General features: G+C 44.5%; 1 protein-coding gene across 2 annotated transcripts in view; it reads left to right on the top strand.

Annotated features, from left to right (window-relative positions):
• Positions 1 to 23,900, top strand: part of axl (AXL receptor tyrosine kinase) — a 189,314-nt gene that overhangs the window by 26,238 nt on the left and 139,176 nt on the right. For both annotated transcript variants that reach the window (XM_072269785.1, XM_072269784.1), the window contains exons 2-4: positions 17,095 to 17,290; positions 19,907 to 20,007; positions 21,382 to 21,564. In XM_072269785.1, the coding sequence (XP_072125886.1) occupies positions 17,095 to 17,290; positions 19,907 to 20,007; positions 21,382 to 21,564 (480 nt within the window). The remainder of the gene's footprint in view (positions 1 to 17,094; positions 17,291 to 19,906; positions 20,008 to 21,381; positions 21,565 to 23,900) is intronic.

Genomic DNA, 23,900 nt, shown 5'->3' with positions numbered 1-23,900 from the left:
CGCCATGGGTGACCTTACCAGGAGCTAAGCTCCAGACGTCATCACTCTTGGGATCTCAGGAACTCACAAGCCTCTCCTGCATGACAGGGTGACGATCCTTGGAGAAGCCCTCTAAGCCTTCTCAACCTCTCTTATCCAAATGTCTTTTGAATTTCTTTGAAACATTGAGGTAGAAAAAGAGAAAAAGAAAGAAAGAATAAAGAAATAATCCTAAAGATGCAGACTCAATGTTTCAGGAACAGTCTCTTCCCCGCTTGCATTATTTATTTATTTATTTAGAGATGCCGTGCAGAATAGGCCTTTCTGATCCAATGAGCCGTGCTGCCCAGGAACCTACCAATTTCACCCTAGCCTAATCACAGGCATCTGTTAGTCTTGCGAGACCATGGATCTGCGCCTGGAAAGTCTTCACTCTCCAGGGCACAGGCCTGGGCAAGGTTGTATGGAAGACCAGCAGTTGCCCATGCTGCAAGTCTCCCCTCTCCACGACACCAATGTTGTCCAAGGGAAGGGCATTAGGACCCATACAGCTTGGCACCAGTGTCGTCGCAGAGCAATGTGTGATTAAGTGCCTTGCTCATGGACACAACATGCCGCCTCGGCTGCGGCTCGAACTCATGACCTTCAGGTCGCTAGTGGAATGCCTTAACCACTTGGCCACATGCCCACACCTAGTCACAGGACAATTTATAATAACCAATTAACTGGTAGGTCTTCAGACTATGGGAAGAAACCAGAGCACCTGGAGAAAACCAGATAGAGATGGCGCTGGAATTGAACCCTGAACTGCAGAGCACCCTAAGCTGTAATAGTGTCACACTAACTGCTGTGTTACCGTAGCACCCAGTGTAACTGACGGTAACTAGTGATGCCTTCAGTGTGCTGTTGCCATGAAGCGATAAATTTAATGACACTGTCAGTGACAATCAACCTGATTCTCAAGTGTAAAAGCTATTGAGAAAGTGCAGTGCAGGTGATCAATAAAGTGTAAGATTGCGACCAGGGCAAGAGTCTATCTTATTGTACAACAGTGGGTCAGGTTGTTCAGTGAAGTTCTTGGTTCAGTGCCTGGAGGCAAATTAGCTGCTGCTGGTCTCTGTAAAGGGTTAATGTGGTGCGCTGTGCTTGTGATTTCACAGTGATTCAGCCCAGTGATGAGGCCACAGGCTGAACCACTGCCAATGAAATAGTCAGCGTGATATCATCATTGGGACGTTACATTGGAAAAAAGCAGGCATGTTGACTTGGCAGCTGAATTCAGGAACTATTTTTAGTTCAGCGAATTGGAGTCAGACTCCTGAGATGGCACTTCACACCGAGAATCCAGAGGGAAATGTGCATTCCATCCCGCTTGCTGGTGCTCAGCAGTAACTGGATCTGCAGGATAAATCTCTCTGGGTTCCCAAGCATTTGGAGACAGGAGAGTTTGCTTTGGGTCTTCAGTTCTAAGTGGGAAGGGATTTTATTTTTATTTATTGAGATACAGCGCGGACAGGACAGGTCCTTCTAGCCTTTGAGGCACGCCATCCAGCAATCCCCCAATTTTTCTCTAGTCTAATCACGGGACAATTTCCAATGACAATTACCCTACCAACCAGTACTTTAGACTGTGGGAGGAAATCAGAACACCCACACAATCACGGGAAGAATGTACAGGCATCGGCAGGAACTGAGCCCCGGTCACCTACACTGTAAAGCGTTGTGCCAGCCGCTAGCCTACTGGCCACCGGGACAAAACTGGTCAAAAAAATGGAAAGCTGGTGGGGAAGGGTTTATGACCCTGGATGATTTTCTAAAACTGATGTTTATGACTCATGAATGTCTGGTAGCTTCAATATTTAGTATTCAGAGCAACAAACACAAAATGCTGGAGGCATTCAGCAGATCAGGCAACGACTATGGAGATGAATAACTAGACGATGTATCGGGCCGAACCATGCATCAGGTATCATAACTTATTACTCATTCTTCAGTGCCTCAAAGAAAGCCAATAACGGTTGCCTACCTTTACAGCCCTGTGAGTGTGATAATACTCGATATGTATGATAATACTCATTACTTGTGATAATACTCCTATCTGTCATAATATTTGGTAACTGTGATCATTCTCGATACATATGATAATATTCAGTACCTGTGATAATATTTAGTGTATGTGATAATACTCAGTGTGCGTGACAATACTCAGTACGTGTGACAATACTCAGTACATGTGATAATACTCAGGATGTGTGATAATACTCAGTACGTGTGATAATACTTGGTACATGTGATAATACTTGGTACGTGTAATAATATTCAGTGAGTGTGATAATATTGTATGTGTGATAATACTCAGTGAGCCTGGTAATACTCTTTGTGTGATAATACTCAGTGAGTCATAATACTCTACATGTGATAATACTTAGTGAGTGTGATAATACTCTACATGTGATAATACTCAGTGAGTGTGATAATACTGGGTATGTGTGATAACACTCAGTGAGTGTGATAATACTGGGTATGTGTGATAACACTCAGTGAGTGTGATAATACTGAGTGAGTGTGATAATACTTGGTACGTGTGATAATACTCAGTGAGTGTGATAATACTGGGTACGTGTGATAATACTCAGTACATGTGATAACACTCAGTACATTTGATAATACTCACACTCAAAACTCTGTTAATCGGGCATGTCAGAACCTAGTCATGCTGCATTAGCAAGTATTCCTGGGTTCATATGTCATTTCAGTAATATTCTAGTATTAATTCACTTCTAGTATGAATGCAATTCTAATATTAATTCACTTTCTCTGTTTACTTGCACATCACTTTCTCTGTAGCTGCTATATTATAAAACATGGAATATCAAACATTACCGTACAGGACCAGGATCCTCACTCCACAGTGTAGAACATGGAATATCAAACATTACCGTACAGGACCACTCCTCACTCCACGGTGATGGGCTGAACGTTCTAACTTAATGACACATTTTCCTTTCTGCCTGCACACAATCCATATCCACTCATTCTTTGCACATTCATGTGCATATCTAAGAGCAATTTAAATGCTTCTGTTGTTTTTAGCTCCTCCACTCCCCCCATGGCAGGACAATTTTCATTCAATTATTAAAGAGTCAGCACATTAACCACTCCCTAATTACACCCATGTGACCCACACCTTTGACCTGAGAATGTGAGAAGAAGGTGGAGCACCCATGCAGTCTCGAGAAAGTACAAACTCCTGACAGACGACAGTGGAGTTGAATGCAGGATGCTGGCACTCAGTAGCTGTATGCTAACTGCTACTCCATAGTGCCACCCTGATTTCAATGGTTCGTTTTCTATTTATAGCCTCTGTGTATTTATGGACAGCATGATCTGTCTGACTGGCACACAAACTAAAGCTTTTCACTGTTTCTCAGTGTACATGACACTAATAAACTAATGCCAGTACAGTATCGGGTCTGGGCTCTGAGTGACATCTCTGGGCTCTGAGTGTCAGTTTGAGATTCAAAATGACAGGTCTAGGTTCTGTGCTGCCTAGAGTGACAGTTTAGGTGTGTTCATGTACCTGACTTGTCATACAACAAGGCCTCCAGGGACACTCCGGGTTGGAGCTGGCAGTCCCCAGCCGGAGATATACCGTGGAAGTGGGACAAGAGGGGGAGGTTCGAGCTACATCTTGTGTATGCGCTGGGAGGTGCTGAGGTTGCTGGAGAGGTGCAGCGTAAATCCAGCAACAGTGTGAAAGCTTGTTGTGGTTTGGCTTTACTTGCTTCAGACTGCCTGCTCATTTGCCCATCATTTACTGCCACCCAGATCCCTGGCTGGATTCTCAGCCAGAATGCAGGTCTCAGCTTGTTTTTTGATATCAAACATTCTTATTTTCTGTGACGGGGAAGCGGTGCAGTGAAGGGGTTATAAGAGGTAGGAAGGCATTATCCTTGGCTTAAATTCCCAGCCAGAATGCTGGGACCCAAAACTCACAGCTAAATGTGTAGAGGGTCTCAGCACGAAACATCGACTGTTTATTCCTCTCCATAGACGCTGCCTGACCTGCTGAGTTCCTCCAGCATTTTGAGTATGGCACTCTGGAGGTCGAAGAGACTGCCAAGGCTGAATTCGGAACCACAATCGATCCGCTCGAGGAGCTTTCAGGGTCAACAGAATCTGTACATGGAATTACTGGCCGTTTGGATTGAAACTCTTCGTGTGCGTTTGTGGGGGTGGGGGGTGGTTATGCAAGGTATTGTGTATGGTGGGTTGAGTGGGAATGGGTCAAAGTCGAGTTTCGTGTCACACACACAAGATCATCTAGGCAAAGGTCCAATGAAAATCAGCAGCATCACAGACACACAGCATCAGATAAACAGTATTCACAAGAAAAACAGAACTTAAACATAAAATACAGAGGCCAGATAATCTACGGATAAACTCTCAGAGTTCAAAGTAAATGTATTGTCAAAGTACATATATGTCACCTTTCATTTTCTTGCAGGCATTCACAGTAGAACAGAGGAGTTCAATAGAATCAATGAAGGACTACACACAAAGTCTGACAAACAACCAATGTGCTAAAGAAAGCAAACTGTACAAGTCAAAAATAAATAAATTAATTAATACTAAGAACAGGAGTTGTAGAGTTGTTGAAAATGGGTCCATAGGTTGTGGAATCAGTTCAGAGTTGAGGTGAGTGAAAAGTCTGTATCGAAGATTAGACACTTTGTGTTATGGACTATTGTCGCCTCCCAAAACAGTTTTCTCTGACCCACCTGTCCAATACCTGAATGATGACTTAGGATAACGTTGCCGCAATGTGTGGGCGAAGGCGTGTGTGTGTGGGTGCAAACGTGTGTGTGTACATGAGAGAGAGAGACGTGTTGAGCAATAATGCTTCTCAGCTGTCCTAATCCTTTGCAACGTCTCCGAGGATCGTTACCTTGTCAAGGTGGAGGTGCTGTGAGTTCCGGATATACAGAGGGTGATGCTGTCTGGAGTTTAGTTCCTAGTAGGGCCACCCATGGTCCCAAAGCGTGATCCAACCAAGACCTCAGTGCTGGAGCTGGGGGAACATGATGACACATCACGAGGGCTGTGAAAGGGGAGGAAGGCTACAGCAATGTGGGGTCTCCAATCGTCTTGCACTCTGTACCAGTAGACCCTGATCTATCAAAGATCATGTGTGGTTGCCTGTGCATCAGCCTTCACACATTAAACAAAGTCACGCATAGGTGTTCTCCATTAAGGGACTCTACCCTAACATCTGGGACAACACCTCAGGAGAACATAATACTTGATTCGAGTAATTGCTCTACTACTAATCCTTTGCAAATTCCAGACGTTGAAGTTACATATCCCAGGCCTTTTTCTAGCCCATCTCTTTAATCTGCAATAGTATTATTAAATCTAACTAAATTAAATTTAGATTTAGATGGGTCGTTTTTTAGCAGCTATCTGTTTGGCCAATGATTGCAGTGTATTTACCACAATTAGGTTTTATTTAAGATAGGGTTGATCATGACACAGTGGTTGTAATCTCCTCTCTGCCCTGTCATCTCTCAAATGAGATGTTAAACTGAGACGCTGTCTTCTGTCGCGAGTGTGTGAGGCATGTCTGTTTGGGAGAAAGATACTTAGGGGTTTCTCAGACGAGTTCTGGTCAATATTTATTCCTCTGCATATATTGCTAAAGAAGACCATGTAGTTATCATGTCAGGCCTGTCTGAAGGATCTTGCAGAAGGCATTAGATTTAGATCATATATGTTTATTGCCATACCCACCAGAGTGCAATGAAGTTCCTTGGTCATGTGAAGTTTACCAACTAGAGTTATAGAGTCATAAAGAAGGACAGCACAGAAACAGGCCCTTTGGCCCATCTGGGCTGTGCTGAAACCATTGGTAATAATGAGAAAACATGGTAATAATGAATACAACGGTAAATGCAACTCACCAGTTGGACCCTTTTGTCTGCTGTAAAAGAAATCCTGTCTTCGTGGCACCATGTAAATGCAGGTCTTCCTTGTTTCGTTTCCTCTTTCTTCTTGAGGATGTGTCCGGGACATGGAAGGTGGCCTTTTGTCCTTTCAAGTGTATGCAGTTTTTCTCAGCAATAATCCCATTTAGTTCCCCTGTACATTGCCCCCACCTCTGCAATTTTCCTACAACTCACTACGCTAGAGGTAGGTAACCTATCAGGCTTTACACCTGGACTTCTGTAAATGCACAGTGGAGTGAAACCTGACGGGTTGCATCATGGCCTGGTATGGAAACTCCAATGTCTATAAACGGAAAAAAAAAACTACAGAAAGGGGTAGATACTGCCAAGTCCATCACAAGCAAAGCCCTCCCCACCATTGAGCACATCTACAAGGAGTGATCCATCATCAAGGACCCCCACCATCCAGGCCACACTTTCTTCTTGTTGCTGCTATCAGACAGGAGGTACAGGAGCCTTAGGCCCCACACCACCAGGTTCAGGAACAGTTATTACCCTTCAACCATCAAGCTCCTGAACCAGAGTGGATAACTTCATTCACATCAACTCTGAACTGATTCCACAATTATGGACTCACTTTCAAGGACTCTACAACTAATGTTCTTTGAATTAGTCTCCAGAGCATACAGAGAATTGTGTGAAAAACAAAAAAAAATCAAGTGAGTGGCGGTTCTGTGGGCGAAAACACCTTGTTAATGAGAGAGGTCAGAGGAGAATGACCGGATGGGTTCAAGCTGACAGGAAGACAACAGTTATTCAAATAACCACGCAGTACGACAGTGGTGTGCAGAAGAACGTTTCTGGACGCACAACATGTCAAACCACGAAGTGGAATTATTTGAGGAAATAACAGGCAGGATAGTCAAGGAGAGTCAGTAAGTGGATGTTGATTACTTGGATTTTCAGAAGGCCTTTGACAAGGTGCCGCACACGAGGCTGCTAAACAAGATAGGAGCACATGGTATTACAGGAAAGATGCCATATTGGATAGAAGATTGATTGACTGGCAGGAGGCAAAGACTGGGAATAAAAGGGGCCTCTGCTGGTTGGCTGCAGGTGACTATTGGTATTCTCCAGGGACCTATTCTTTTCACATTACATGTCAACAATTTATATGATAGGATTGATAGTTTTGTGGCCAATGTTGCAGATGATGCAAAGTTAGTTGGAGGGGCAGGTAGTGTTAAGGAAGTAGAGAGTCTGCAGAAAGACTTAGAAAGATTGGGAGAATGGGCAAAAAAGTGGCAGATGGAATATATTGTAGGGAAGTGCATGGTCATACACTTTGGTAGAAGGAATAAAGGTGAAGACTAATTTCTAAAGGGAGAGAAAATTCAGGAATCAGAGGTTCAAAAGGCCTTGGAAGTCCTTGTGCAGGATTATTTGAAAGTTAATTTGCAGGTTGAGTCAGCGGTGAAGAAGGCAAATGCAACGTTAACAGTCATTTTGAGAGGACTAAAATATAAAAGCAAGGATGAAATGTTGAGGCTTTATCAGGTATTGATCAGACAGCACTTGGAGTGTTGTGAGCAGTTTTAGACTCCTTATCTAAGAAAGACTGTGCTAGCATTAGAGAGGGTCCAGAGGAGGTTCACGAGATGATTCTGGAAACGAAAAGATTAACGTATGAGGAACTTTTGATGGCTCTGGGCCTGTACTCTCTGGAGTTTAGAAGAAGGACTGGTGGATCTCATTGAAACGTACTAATATTGAAAGGCTAGATAGAGTGGATGCGGAGAGGATGATTCCAATAGTGGGTGAGTCTAGAAGCAGAGAGCACAGCCTCAGAATAGAGAGCATCCCTTTAGAACAGAGATGAGGAGGAATTTCTTTATCCAGAGAGTGGTGAATCTGTGGAATTCATTGCCACAGATGGCTGTGGAGTCCAAGTCATTGGGTGTATTTAATGCAGAGATAGATAAGTTCTTGATTAGTCAAGGATTTCAAAGGCTATGGGGAGAAGACAGGAGAATGGGGTTAGGAGGGATAATAGATAATGGCATAGTAAAGAAGACTGGATGGGCTGAATGGCCTAATTCTGCTCCTATGTCTTATGGTCTTATGGATGAGCTACAGCAGCAGGAGTCCACAAACGTACACTCAGTGGTCATTTTATTAGGTACAGGAGGTACCAATAAAGTCACCACTTAGCGTATAAGTACCTTAATAATAGGTTTACTTTGACATTAACTTTGGTTTGCTACAGTAATAGCTGAGGCGATGGATGTGTAAACTTCATACGTTTTCTCTTCCACATGTGTGGGTCTGGGGTCGAGAGGAGAGGAGGCTGGGTTCACTTTCTGATGAACTAGCTGCACATGGTATGGGATGGATGGAGGAAATGCTGGAATTTCTCAGCAGGTCAGGCAGCATCAGTGGAGAGAAACACTTCCTCTCAATAGGATACCATCACCTGCATGTATGGAGTGTTACAGAGTGGAAAGAGGGCTGAGTCACGCTGATAATCAAGCACCCAGTTTCACACTAATCCTACCCCTAATCCATTCTAATTCATGGGAAGAACATATCAACTCCTTACAGACAGTGGAAGAATTCAGCTCTCACTATAACTGCTCAGTACTGGAGAAGCGGTGGGAAGGGGTCGCAGGTCGAATGGCAGCAGTGGAGGTCATGGTCAAACCTAGTTCTTGGCAGAACCTGTACTCAGTGTGCTACTGTGCCATCCAAATGTAGATTAAGGACTGACCTTGTCCTTAATTGCTGGGATGATGCGCAGTGAGATGTGGGGTGCAATGATGGGTGATAATTCTAAAGCTCTAAGGGTTACCTTTGGACACATGGCAGTGTTTGTGGAGGAATTATCCTCGGGGTTTTGAGTGGGTCTATAACAGGGTGCATTGTACACTGATTCAGAGAAGGTCACACCACAGAACTGAATCACTGTTTCACTATGACCTTGACAGCAGACCTCCTGCTTAGCTACTGCAAGTTCTGGCCACCAATACTGGTTTGCAGAGGGATTCATGCTGGGTCCTGTGGTTTCTCAATGTAGCCAATTCATCTCCGTGTGTAATGGAAACAGAGCGATGTTTTTGGCAGGTGTTTCTATGATATTATCTGGACTTAGCCTCTTGGTCTCCCCTCATTAAGCCATAGCTGTGTATCTGTGACAATTTTATTTGAATAGGTCCTTCTGGCCCAACAAGCTCTCACCACCCTATTACACCCACGTGATCCATTAACCTCCTAGGCTGTATGTCTTTGGAAACCAGAGCACCCGAAGGAAACCCACTCAGTCGTGGGGAGAATGTACACACTGCTCACAGCCGCGGCAGAATTGAAGCCTCAGTATGGGTACTGTAATATCATTAGGCTAACCATTACACTGCTGTGAGTTTGTCCAGCATTTTCCCACGCAGCTCATAAGAACATAAGAAATAGGAGCAGGAGTAGGCCATCTGGCCCGTCGAGCCTGCTCCACCATTCAATAAGATCATGGCTGATCTGACCTTGACTCATCTCCACCTACCTGCTTTTTCCCCATAACTCTTAATTCCCCTACTATGCAAAAATATATCCAACCTTGTCTTAAATATATTTACTGAGGTAGCCTCCACTGCTTCATTGGGCAGAGAATTCCACAGATTCACCACTCTCTGGGAAAAGCAGTTCTTCCTCATCTCCATCCTAATTCTACTCCCCCGAATTATGATGCAATGTCCCCTAGTTCTAGTCTCACCTACCAGTGGAAACAACTTTCCTGCCTCTATCTTATCCATCCCTTTCATAATTTCATGATTCTATAAGATCTCTCATTCTTCTGAATTCCAGCGAGTACAGTCCCGGAAGACTCAATCTCTCCTCATTGTCTAATGCCCTCATCTCTGGAACCAACCTGGTGAACCTCCTCTGCGACGCCTCCAAAGCCAGTATATCCTTCTTCAAGTAAGGAGACCAGAACTGCACGCAGTACTGCAGATGTAGCCTTCAACAGTACCTTGTACAGTCCTGCTTGTAGTCAGAAAATGGCCATTCAATAATGTCCATCTACATGAATCCCACTTATCAAGCACTAGGTCTGAAGCCTTCTATGCCTTGCTGATTCGTCCTTATTTAGATCTTAGATGTTGTGAGATTACCTCCCTCCTCCACTCAGGAATGTGTCCCAGTTTCCATCTGTTCTCTGGGTGAAAAGGTTCTTCCTAATGTTCCCTCTTAGCCTCCTACCCCTTGCCCCAGAACTATGCAACCTGGTTTTAGATTTCACCACTGTGGTGTTCTGGCTACTAAATATTAAGTCGACCCTTAAGTTAGTGTATGGGTTTCCAGAGATGCTGTTAGATATGAAGATTGTCCGGCCATCCTTGTTTATATATAGTAAGTTGAGTTATGGATATAAGGTTCCTTAGTAGGACATCCAAATTTATAATTAAAAAATTATGGTAGACTCACTGACAAATATTTGAACTGAATTCAACATGAAGAGTCTATTTGTGAGAAGCTATAGGAGCAACATTTCCGGTCTAGAGCCTCTATTTGCCTCTCTAGATACTCCCTCAACTGCAGAGATCTTCCAAGTTTAGCGGCTTCGCTCCAGGTTTCAGCATCTGTCATATCTTGTGTTCCCTAGTATTTTATGAGAATCTGTTGGTTGTCAGTTATGACCATATTATTGCTAGGTTGGAGCTCCCGTAATCACAGCCAAGATGATTGAAGCCTGGTGACTTGGCTAAAGTTGGGCTCTGGGAACAATAACCTAAACCTTTGGTTGGTGCCAAACTGTTAGAGAGAGGATGGCTTCAGGGTTGCAAAAGCAGACCAAGGTAATGATAGTTAGAGGATTTCAATTCCAATCAGTGTTCTTGGTCATCCCCTGAAAGATATGTGCATCTGGTAATTGGATACAGATGCAACTGGACCTGGATATTGTGGATGTGGAAAGTACGTTCCCATTAGTAGGAGAGTCTAGATGTGAGGCACAGACTAGAAATACAAAAACATCCCTTTAAAACTGAAATGAGGGGGAGTTTTTTTTTCAGCCAGAGGGAGGTAAATCCATGGAATTTATTACCTATATAGAGCTATGTTTTATGTATTTAAGGCAGATATTGACAGGTTTTTGATTGGTAAGGTGATTAAGGATAATGTAAAGAAGATGTTGAAAAAAATAAATGGACATGATTGAATGGTGCAACAGCCTTAATGGGGCAAAAGCCCTAATTTTCTCACATTTATAGTCTTTTGATCATAGGGTATAGGTCTCAGCTATGATCTTGCTGTCAAAGATCTGAACTAAATTCAGCACAAAGAGCTAAATTCAGTACAAGAAACTATGGGAGTGATGGTTCAGGTCTCGAGCTTCATCTGGAATATTTCCCTCTGTAGATGTTGGCTGAGCTGTTGATTACCTTCAACTTTCGGTGTCTTGTTCCAGTCACCAAAATCTGGTGTCTTTTTGGCAACAGTTGTGCTCAACAGAATTCCTCTTCTAGTCAAACGTTTCACTCATTGGTAAAGCTGACAACTACCACGGAGCTAGGCTGTAGTGAATTTTATTTTGAGTCAGAGGTTGGAGAGTTGAAATCCCACACCTGGATGTGAAAATCTAAGCCAGTCTGCTTCTACAGTGCAGTGCTGTGAGCGTGGCACTGCTGCATGTCCTTGGTAAGTTGGGACGAAATGGAGCACAGTCTGTGCCATGGGTAGGTATTGAACCTGGGACTATGATGCAGTAGCACCATCTACTGTGCCGTATTGTTGCCCACTGCTTGGGAGAAAATCACAGCAAAGGATAAAATGGGAAGAGTTGGCAACAAAGGTTCAAAAAGAAACAGGACTGAGGCTGATATTGAATATAGCAGCTGCAAAAAAGCTTATTGTTAAAGATGTTATGAAAGTAACAGAACTCCCAGTGAAACATAAAACAGGAGCTATGGAAAACCACATGGAAAATTGCTTCTGGAATTGTGCAAAGCATCAGCAGTTCAGGTAGCAGGTCACAGAGCAAAGTCGGCTCTATTACAGCAGTACACTGAGCATTTAAGTGCTTCCTCCAATCCCCACTCCTCCATCTACCTATCCAGGAGCTTCCTCCGAACTGCACGTCTCCACCTACCTATCCAAGAGCCTCCCTCCAATCCTAACGTCTTCATTAACCTATACGAGTGCTTCCCTCCAATCCCCACTCTTCCATCTATCTACCTATCCAGGTGCTTCCTCCAATCTCAATCCTTCATCTACCTATCCAGGTGCTTCCTCCAATCTCCATGTCTCCATCTACCTGTCCAAGTGCCTCCCTCCAGTTCCCACGTCTCCATCTATTCATCCAAGTGTCTCCAAAACAAAGCAGCAGAATTGGGCCATTTGCCGATGAGTCTGTTCTGTCATTCCATCATGGCTAACTTATTATCCCTCTTAATCCCATTCTCCTGCCTTCTCCCAGTAACCTTTGATGTCTGTACTAATCAATCACCGCTTTTAACATACCCTATGACTTGGTCTTTTTAGTCATCCATGGCAATGACTTCCACAGATTCACCACCCTCTGGCTAAAGAATTCCTCCTCATTTCTGTTTTAAAGCAATATCTTTCTGTTCTGAGGTTATGTCCTCTAGTCCTGGTTGCTCTACATCCATTCTATCAAAGCCTTCCAATATTCAATAGGTTTCAATGACATCCCCCCTCATTTTTCAAAACTCCAGTGAGTACATACGCAGCCACCCAATGCTCCTCAACCTTTAACCCTTTCATTCTCAGGATCATTCTTGTGTACCCCCACCCATCCCCCGAACCCTCTCCTACGCTAACACATCCTTTCTTACAGCTGTATAGGACCCTGGTCAGACCCCACTTGGAGTGCTATGCTCAGTTCTGGTCACCTCGCTACAGAGGGATGTGGAAACTATGGAAAGGGTGCAGAGGAGATTTACAAGGATGTTGCCTGGATAGGGGAGGATGCTTTATGAAAACAGGTTGAGTGAACTTGGCCTTTTCTCCTTGGAGCGACGGAGGATGAGAGGTGACCTGATAGAGGTGTACAAGATGATGAGAGGCATTGGTCGTGTGGATAGTCAGAGGCTCTTCTCCAGGGCTGAAATGGCTATCACAAGAGGGCACAGTTTTAAGGTGCTTGGAAGTAGGTACAGAGATGTCATTGGTAAGGTTTTTACGGAGAGTGGTGAGTGCATGGAATGGGCTGCTGGTGACAGTGGTGGAGGTGGATACAATAGGGTCTTTTAAGAGACTCCTGGATAGGTACATGGAGCTTAGAAAAATAGAGGGTTATGGATAACTCTTGGTAATTTCTAAAGTAAGTACATGTTCGGCACAGCATTGTGGGCTGAAGGGCCTGTATTGTGCTGTAGGTTTTCTATGTTTCTATGTTTCTATGTTTTCTTAGATAAAGGGCCCAAAACTGCTCACAGTACTCCAAATGTGGTCTGACCAATGCCTTATAAAGCTTCAGCATTATATTGTATCATTGTTGCTTCTTTGTCACTGGGTCTAAATTCTGTCACCCCATCCTCAATAGCTCTATGGTTGCATATTCAGTGCACAGATCACAGCGAATCACGAGTGTGACCCTTCACCGTCTCAAGGCCAATTAGGGATTGGTAATGAATGCTGGTCTTTCCTGGATCTCAAGACAATGATTAGGTAGATAAAGCAGTGGTTCTGTTTGGGATCTCAGTTAGGGATCTTCAGGAAGGTCAGGCAAAAAGATAAGCGACATTGATGAATTATGTAAAAAAAGGTATGGAAAATGAGGATTTCTGAAAGAGGTAGCAGGCAGTGAAAGTCAAATTAGCACAGGATATAAGTCTGTAGTGGGACATCTTTTTACAGCTGACTGTTGCAATGTAGTGGGGAAGTTGAGGGTAGAGGAACTTGTGGGGTAGGTGGGATCCAAACACAAACGGCAAAAATAAGAGAGATTTTAACTGTTCCATAGGAAAACAGAAACTGGCCCCTTAGCCCACTGTGCCCATACCGTACATCATTTAGCTAATCACACTGATCTGATTTACCAGGTCTGTAGTCTTGTGTGTTGACTGTTCACTCTTGTCTAGATACAGTTTAAACAATGTGAGAATCTCTGCCTTCACCACCCTCTCAGGCAGTGTGTTCTAGATTGCAGCCACCTACTTAGTGAGAAAGCTTTTCCTCATATCCCTTCTAAAACTATGGCCGTTACCCTAAATCAAAGTTAAACTAACGAAGTCCTGACGAAGGGTCTTGGCCCGAAACGTCGACTGTACCTTTTCCTAGAGATGCTGCCTGGCCTGCTGTGTTCACCAGCAACTTTGATGTGTGTTGCTTGAATTTCCAGCATCTGCAGAATTCCTCACGTTTGCGCCCTTACCCTAAATCTAGTTTTTGACTCTGTCATGGAGAACATTTTCTGACTGTCTACTTTGGGAAGCAGTTTAGGTTATAAAGCCAGACAAGAAAAGTTTCTCTCCCCAGTTCTGACAAAATAAACTTCATCTCTGTTTCTCCTACAGATGCTGTGTGACCTGCTGAGTATTTCCAGTAAATTTCTGTTTTTATGAAAGGTTTCGAGTGTCTATAGATAGTTTTTATGTCCAGTTATATGGGTTTTAATCTGTTCTACTGAAGTAATTTTTGACAGTATGATATATACGTGCTGGTATAACCGGACAGTTAGCAAATGCGACTGAGTCCTGCCGAAGGGTTTCAGCCCGAAACGTCAACTGTTCATTCATTTCCATAGATGCTGCCTGGCCTTATTGAGTTCCTCCAGCATTTTTAACTTGTGTTTTTAACTTGTTCTCCAACCAAGGAAACAAATCTAGTGGTGAGTAACTAACCAACAGTTGGGAGGGGTCGGTAAAATCTCAGGAGCACTGATCCTATCGAATTTGATTTTAGTCATCAGCTGGAAAAATATTTGGAGCAGTTTAAGATCTTGAAGGCGAGTATTTTAGGTTCCTGTGTAATTAGGCTATAAATAATGTTTAGATAAATGCAAGGTAAAACCAACATTATAATTGGCAAAATCTAGCTGCACTGGGAAACTAAGTACACATTGATGATCATGTCTAAAGACAATCTTGGAGAAAAATACTAGGATTTAAGGAAGGCAGCTCTTCAGGGTCTGCAGATTTACCCGTGTGGTATTAAAAGCAATTGATGAATATTTGCTATAATATTCCTGTCAGGAACTGCAGCATAGAATTGAGAAATTTTAATCTTTTCTCTTTCATTTAACCAGGGGGACAGGGAGAGACTAGTTAATGATTAATCTGACAATTTATCAGTATTGTGGGAAATAGTTGGTCGCTATTATCAGGAAAGTGTGGGTGAGTATGAGTTGATAAAAGAGTCAGAAATTTGAGAAGATTACATTATGTCTAACCAAACTAAATCAGCTTATTTTTTGAAGAATTCATTAGCATGAAGGGTGAGTGAATAATATCTTATATTCTATTTTCTGTCTGTCTCTATCTCTGTCTGTCTGTCTCTCTGTCTATCTCTCCCCACTCCACCTCTCTGTTTCTGTCTGTCTCTGTTTCTCCCCATCCCCCCCTCTCTGTCTGTCTCTTCCACTCCCCCTCTTACTGACTCTCTCTCTTTCTGTCTCTGTCTGTCCCTGTCTCTCTGTTTCTCCTCTCTCTCTCCCTCTGTCTCTTCCTCTCTCCCTCTCTCTCTCTGTCTCTGTCTGTCCCTGTCTGTTTCTCCACCCCTCTCTGTCTGTCTTTCTGTTTCTCCTCTCTCTCGCTCGCTCTCTCCCTGTCTCTCTCCATTCCCCTCCATTGTTCTCCCTTCCTCTCTCTCTCTTTCTGTCTTTGTCTCTGTCTGTCTCTCTCTCCCCCCAATGTCCTTTGTCCCTCTCTCTCCCCCCTCTCTCTCCACTTCTCTCTCTGTCTGTCTCTCCCTCTATCATTCACCTGCTGCTGTCTCCCACCTCCATGCCTGCTCCCATACCCTATCTGTCACTACCTGCACCTCATCTTGAACACCTTCTCAATCCACCAATCACCTGGAAATCATTTCTTGCTACTCCCTCCCCGCTCTCTATCCTGGCCGTTTCACCTCCACTCACAGTCCTGATGCAGGGGTTTTGACCTGATTCGTTAACAGCTCCCAGGCTTATTGTTCTTCCAGCGCAGGTGAGAGGTATGCTGTTGACTGGCACAGGCGGACATGTTGAGGGATGGTGCAGCCTACACAAAGGCGATGTCTAGACTCCTTCTACTACTGGCCATGGAGTGGCTGAGTCAGGTGGGGGAGCCCCTCAGATATTGAAAGTGTGTGTCACCCCAGGGGCTGCATGAGTGGCAATGATGCTGTGATAACACAACTGAATCTACTGACAAATGGCACTAGGAATGTAAAAGGTTTTCTCCAGTATTTTTCTTTTTGTGTACACTCATTGGCCACTTTACTACGTACCTCCTGCACCTAACAACGTGGCCTCTGAGTGTATGTTTGTGGCCTGCCGCTGCTCTGGCCCATCCGCTTCAGGGTTGGACGTGTTTTGCATTCAGAGATGCTCTCTGCACACCACTGTTGTAACACTTGGTGGTTTGAGTTACTGTCACCTTCCTGTCAGCCTGAACAGTCTGGTCATTCTCCTCTGACCTAACAAGGCAATTTCACCCGCAGAACTGCCTCTCACTGGCTGTTTTTTTGTTTTTCACACCATTCTCTGTAAATGCTAGAGACTGTTGTGCGAGAAAATCCCGGGAGATCAGCAGTTTCTGAGATACTCAAACCACCCCATCTGGCACCAACAGTCATTCCACAGCAAAAATCACTTAGATCACATTTCTTCCCCATTCTGACGTATGGGCTGAAAAACAACTGAACCTCTTGACCATGTCTTCATGCTTTTATGCATTGAGTTGCTGCAAATAATTGGCTGCTTAGATAATTGCATGAATGTGCAGCTGTACAGGTGTACCTAATAAAGTGGCCACTGAGTGTATATTTTATAATGCATAAAGTTTTTTTTGAAATAAAACATAATTTCCTCCTACAAATGCTGGCTAACCTGTAGAGCTCTTCCAGTTGATTGTGAATTGCAAATAATATACTGAGGGTACCCAGTTTAGAAGAATTCACCACGTTCTTTTCCAAAGAAGTCTCTGAATGTAACGGCACTCTTTTATTCTCCTTTCTGCAGATGTGCGTTTCCTGCAGGATCCGGAGAGCATTGTGTCCTCCCAGGGGAAGCAGGTGAAACTGCGATGTTCCATCAAGGTGACGGATGAACTCCCCGAAATAAACTGGCAGCGGGATGGTACTCTATACATCGCCAACGTCAACCAAGTGCTCATTCCTCTGAGTGACGTGGAGTGGCTGGCCATCAGTGAGCTGAGGTGAGTGAGTCAGAGCAGGAGTGTAACCATGGCAGCTTAACAGTTCACCTCCAGAGTTATTGCTGTCACATGTTTACGCTCGCTGAGAGTGTAAGTTTAAGGTTCAAGTTTATTATCATGTGTACTTCGAAACATACAGTGAAATGTGTCATTTGCATTAACAATCAACACACCTGAGGGGGTAGCCCGCACGTTTTGCCATATATTCCAGCATCAACATATGACAGAACAACACAGAACACAGCAAGCAACAAAACAAAACAACAACAGCAAAATGAGCTCCATACCTCCATTCTGTGCCCCCCCCCCCCCCGAGGCATATACACAGTCCTCTAACCCCAGGTCAGGCCATATTCTTCAGTCCCCAGCCTCCAATGGACTTGGACATGCAGACATTCGGCCTTCGACTACCATGGCGGACTTGCAAAGATCAGGCCAACAGGCCTCAGCCCCGGACTTCTGATTCAATTCTCGGGCCTCAGTCCTCGGCAACAACTAATTACTGAACACCAGGCTCAAATACTGGACTCTCCAATGTCGGAACCTTGAACACTAGGCCTCCAACTCCAGACTCCCCGATGTCAGAACCCTGAACACTAGGCCTGGATCTCCAGGCTCTCCGGCGTTGGAACCCTGAACACTAGGCCTCCAACTCCAAACTCTCCAATGTTGGAACCTGGAACATTAGGCCTCAAACTCTGGTCTCACTAGGGGGTAATAAGACCTCATTTTTCCTGTTGCATGAAATTCTAACTCTGGAACCGGCCTAGCACTGGCCCTGGGAGCCCACCAGCAAAAGTCTACACTGGTCTTCCAGTCCAATATCTGGCCAGACAAATGTTTATATGTTCCTGTGATGCAGCAGTGGCACAGTACTTTAGAACATAAATTAAGTCAACATAAATTATACAAAACTTACATGTCAGAGTCAGAGTGAAACCACTGCGTTACAGCTACAGAGACCCGGGTTCGATTCTGACCTTGAGCGCTGTCTGTGTGGAATTTGCATGTTCTCCCTGTGCATGTGTGGGTTTCTCCCGGGTGCTCTGATTTCTGTCCGCATCCTAAAGACGTGGGGGTTAGTAAGTTAATTGACTGGTAAATTGCCCTGGTGCATAGGTGCTGGGTAGAATCTGGAAGGATTTGCTGAGAATGTGGGGTGAATTAAAAATGGGATTAGGTAAGTAGGTAATCAGTTTTCAGCACAGACTTGGTGGGCTGTTTCCCAGCTGTATCTGTCTCTGTGGAGTCCAGGATCTCATCGGAATGCGGGCTGAAGGGTTTTTTTCTGTCTTGTATCTCTCTCTGACTGAGTCTGTGGAGTTCGGGATCTCATCGGAAAGTGGGCTGAAGGGGCTTTTTCTGTCTTGTATCTCTCTCCGACTGTGTCTCAGTGGAATCCAGAAATCTCATCGGAACAGAAGAGAATTTCAAGGAAGGCTGACTTAGCTCCAGAGGTGGGCAGCAGGTATTTCTTTCAAATGGAGAGGTATGAGGTCAGAGCTTATGAATGCACCATTCAGAGAGCCACAGATGACACAAAGTCATGGTCAGGTTCAGTGTCTGTGCGCGATTGCATGGACACACAGGTATAATGAAAATCTTACTTGTAGCAGCATCACAGAAACATATAAGCAGGATTCACAAGAAAAGCATAAACTAAAGATAAATTAAACACAGCTTTAGCAAGAAAGGACAGAATGGAGAGGAAATAAATCAAAGTAATCCAGGCGCTCAAAGTGTTGCTGTGCTGGGATAGTGATTAGAGTTTTGCTAGTTAGTTCAAAAACCGAGTGATTGAAGGGAAGTGACTGTTCTTGAACCTGGTGGTGTGGGACTTCAGGCTTCTGCCCAATGCGAGCTGTGAGCAACTTCTGCTGAAAGGAAGTCAAAATCCGTGTTGACAGCAAACCTTGTGCGAGCGTGGAAAGCAATAACGCTTTGAGTGTGTTTCATCGAATGCCACTGTGTCACCCAACACTTGGCAAGTAGAGTCGAGGGGAAATATGACAGTAAAGAAATTCTAGTATCATAAAAAAACAGAAAATTCTGGAATCTTTCAGCAGGTCCGGTAGAGGAAGAGTTAATGTTGCAAATGTAAAATGAAAATGGAATGTGTTACAGCGGTGATTGCACCTCGAACGTATGTTGTTGGCTGCCGGACGGGTAAAGATAAAGAACTGCAGATGGTGGAATAAAGTTTGAAATTGTGCAAGGCAGGTAGTATCTGTGGAATGAAACACAGTTAATACAATGCTGAATTACAAACAAACCTTAATGCAAGGCCACCACACGATGGCTCAGCGAATGGTTAGTGCAACACCATTACAGTACCAGCCATCGGGTTCAATCCCTGCCACTCTCTGTCAGGGGTTTGTATATTCTCCCTATGACCATGTGCTCCTGTTTCCTCCCACGTTAGGGTAGTGAGTTGTGGGCATGGTATGTTGGTGCCAGAAACATGGCTGTGCCCAGCACATCCTCGGAGTGTATTGGTTGTTGATGCAAGCTACACATTTCACTGCTTGTTTCAATGTACATGTGGCAAATCAAGCTAATCTCTTAAATCTCCATGCACCATTCTGTCCTGAAATCCTGATATCTTTTTATTCACAGTATTCCTTCCATTCACCGCTCTGATGCTGGGAGTTACCGCTGTGTCACTTCAGTCAAAGGGAAGAGAATTGTTTCCAAAGAAGCTCAGCTGGACACGGAGGGTATGTCGGCAATGAACGTGGGTTTGATGAATACTGATCGGTACAGGAACAAAACCCAAACTTTGATACAATCTTCCAGTGGTCCAGTGAGAAGAACTCTTGAGAATGTAGGGCTTTGGACAGAGTGCAGTTGAAGTTTGGAGTATTGTCTGCAGGTCTATTTGCCCCAAGGATATGGATGCTTTGGAGAGGCTGTAAGAAGTTCACTGTGAAGGAGGGTTCTGGCCTGTAACGTTGACTTTATTTATTTCAATTGATGATGCCTGACCTGCTGAGTTCCTCCAGCATTTTGTGTGTGTTGCTATTTAAAAACTGCTCTAAGCATAGTATAGTGTCTAACAGCCACATTAGTGCACACAACTGACACTAGTTAACATTTGTTTGGCAGCTGTTTCTTGTCCCAATTAAGCAACATAGCGTCCCAAATAAATGAAGGGAATCCCAGCTATATTCTCGATTAGTTTCTGTCCTTTAACAGTTGTCCAAATAAGCGGATGCCCTGATTAACAGATGGCCCAATTAACTGGAATCTACTGTGTATGAAATTATGAGAGAGACAGTCGGAGTAAGTAGTCAAGATGTAAATATCATATCATATCTTAGAGGGGGATAGTTTAAAGACGATTTGCAAGGCAAGTGTTTTTACACAGGGTGATTGGTGCCTGGAACACACTGCCGGGGATGGGGGTGGTGCTGGAAACAGATAAGACACCAAGGTCTGACTGGCATTTGGGCATACAGATTGTTAGACAGGGAATGGGGAGATATGGACCTGTGCAGGTAGATGGATTAGTTTGGATGGCTGTCATGGTCGGCATAGACATTGTGGGCCGAAAGGCCAGTTATTGATTGAAGGGATGTAGGCTCCACAGGCTGAGCCACCATTTAATTGCCCAGCCCCAGCTGCTCTTGAGAAGGTGGTGCCGAGCTGCTGCCTCGAGCCGCTGCTGTCCTTGTGTGGTATATCCTCAGGCTGTGAGGGAGGGAATTCCAGGACCTTAACCCAGTGATGATGATGTCTTTCCAAGTCAGAATGGCATGTGGCTTGGGGTCACCTTCCAGGTGATGGTGTTCCCCATGTTTCTCTTGCCCTTGGTTTGGAAAGTGCGCCTCGGGTGTCTTGGTGAGTCTCTGCGCTCCATCCTGTAGCACGCTGCCCAGATCGTTCACAGCAGTGGCTATGGATCTGCTTGTCCCACTCTCTTGTACTGACATTCTCACCATCCCATCTGTTTCACCGTCAACAATCCCCGAACGTTCAGTTGATCCAAGACGTTTCCAGTGCTGGAGGCGACGTTGTGGCTTTGAAACCAATTGCCAGTGATTGTTCCAGTAAGCCGTTCCTTAACTGTCGCCCTTCCATTGCTCCTTCAGGTTTGCCCCACTTTACAGAGGAGCCACAGGACCTCAACGTGTTTGCGGGCGTGCCCTTTAATCTGAGCTGTGCTGCTGCGGGATCGCCCAGCGTTCAGGAGCTGGTATGGCTGCAGGACGGGCTTCCAGTTCCTCGCAAAGAGAAGGCAGCGACATTATCTTCTTCAATCTTCGCAGTCAGAGGTGAGAATACTGGGGCTCAGGAGCGGTGAAACCCTGTCTGATCCAATCTGCTTAAGCACATGAGGATGCATTGGTGGATATTTGCGTTAAAATCTTAGTGAATTGGAGAAGAGCCTCAGGGACATAGATTGAATTGTGAGCTCCTTCGTGCTGTCTGTGGGGCATTTGCATGGTTCCCCTCTGATGCCGGTCTCCTCCCACGTCCCAGAGTTGTAGATTGGTTGCCTGGGGAATAAGGGAGAATTGAGAGAGAACTAGTTATGGGGATGTAAATTCTGTTATTGTTCTCCTTTTCACTACTGCAATGTAATTTATTTGAGGAATGATCTCTGTCTATATAGCATCACACATAAGCTTTTCACTGCACCTGAGCTCATTTAACAACACTAAACCACTACCAAACTCTTCAACATGTCCCCTGACTCACTGTGCAGCATCTCCCCACCTGAGATAGATGCAGACATGAGGGGTATCCCAAGCTGAAAATGTCCAACTAAGTTTCTGATGGGTGCAGAACAACCCTGGAGTCATTCTTACCACTCCAAATAAAAACAGGGCAGCTGCCATGGTTTCCCATTCCCGTCTTCAGTCACCACCTCTCTCAGGGATATTTTTGTCAATAGAAGACTACAGAGAAAATGGGAAAATTTAGCTTTATTTTCATGCTTCCCACTTATTCTGGAAAATTTTATCGATATACTGTAGAAACTTTCCATCTGGATACATATTGGCTTGGTTCAGAAAGTTATTACCCCCTCAACCACTGGGCTCCTGAACTGGGTAGCTACTCACCTCAACACTGAACTGATTCCATAACCTATAGAGTCACTTGCAAAGACTCTATACCTCATGCTCTCAAAATTATTTATTTATTTTATTGTTATTATTATTATTTTGTTTTTTCCTTTTTTGTATTTTCACAATTTGATGTCTTTTGCACATTGAGTGTGTTTGTGCACAGTTTTTCATTGTGTCTATTTGTGCTCACTGTGAGTGAATCTCAGGATTGCGTATAGTGACATGTACATACTTTGAACTTTGGTATAATGACTGCTCTGTGCATTGCTACAGAGCTGTGGACACAGCTTAGCCCATTGTGGAGACCAGCCTTTCCCCGCAGACCCTCACTGCCTCGGTAAAGCAGCCAGCATCATCACAGACCCTCACCACCCTGGACACTCCGTCTCCTCCCCTTCCCCATCGGGCGCAAGATACAAAAGCCTGAAAGCACATACCACTAGACTGAAAGACAGCTTCTATCCCACCGTTATCAGACTCTTCCACGATGGGCTCTTCACCTCATCGTCTACCTCATTATGATCTTCACTGCGCTGTAGCTGATGCACTCTAATCTTCATTGCTAATGTTTTATCTTATTCGAGCTCAGTGGACTGTGGAATGAGCTGATCTGTATGAACAGTATGCAAGACAAGCAGTTCACTGTTTCTTGGTACATGGGACAATAATAATAGGCAACTAAATGATTCTGGGAGAACGCAAGAGGGTGGGATCCATCCCACATGAATTTGGTTTAGTCACAGAAGGATGCAGGAAGGGGGATAGTGGAGGGATCCTCTGTCAGTTCATTCAGTCACATTCCACCCCATTGCCAGACGGAATGGGCTATTTTTTTTAGATTTTTTAGATCATGAGGACATTCAGTCCTCGTTTATTGTCATTTAGAAATGCATGCATAAAGAAATGATACAATGTTCCTCCAGTATGATATCACAGAAGCACAGGACAGACCAGGACTAAAACTGACAAAAACCACATAATTATAACATAGTTACAACAGTGCAAAGCAATACCATAATTTGATAAAGAGCAAACCATGGGCACGGTAAAAAAAAGTCTCAAAGTCCCGATGGCCCATCGTCTCACACAGACGGTAGAAGGGAGAAACTCTCCTTGCCGTGATCTTCCAGCACCGCAAACTTGCCGATGCAGCATCCTGGAAGCACCCAACCACAGTCCGACTCTGAGTCCGTCCAAAAACTTCAAGCCTCTGACCAGCCCTCCGACACCGAGCACCACCTCTGCCGAGCACTTTGACCCTGCCCCGGCCGCCGAGCAACAAGCAAAGCCAAGGACTCGGGGCCTTTCCCTCCGGAGATTCTGGATCACACAGTAGCAGCGGCAGTGAAGCAGGCATTTCAGAAGTTTCACCAGATGTTCCTCTGTGCTCTCACGTCTGCCTCCATCAAATCAGAATTGTGCACGGCATCCTACTTGACAAATAACAGATATTCATCACCGGAGTGGCCGCTGCACGCTGTGTCGCGCCACCATCTTCTCCTCTCCATCTCCTCCCCTTTGTGTGGCCTCGGTCAATG

The sequence above is a fragment of the Mobula birostris genome, chromosome 10 (assembly GCF_030028105.1).
Source record: "Mobula birostris isolate sMobBir1 chromosome 10, sMobBir1.hap1, whole genome shotgun sequence".
NCBI classification, from domain to species: Eukaryota; Metazoa; Chordata; class Chondrichthyes; order Myliobatiformes; family Myliobatidae; genus Mobula; species Mobula birostris.
The sequence above is the reverse complement of the archived record's forward strand: the minus strand, read 5'-3'. Positions and strand labels throughout refer to the sequence as shown.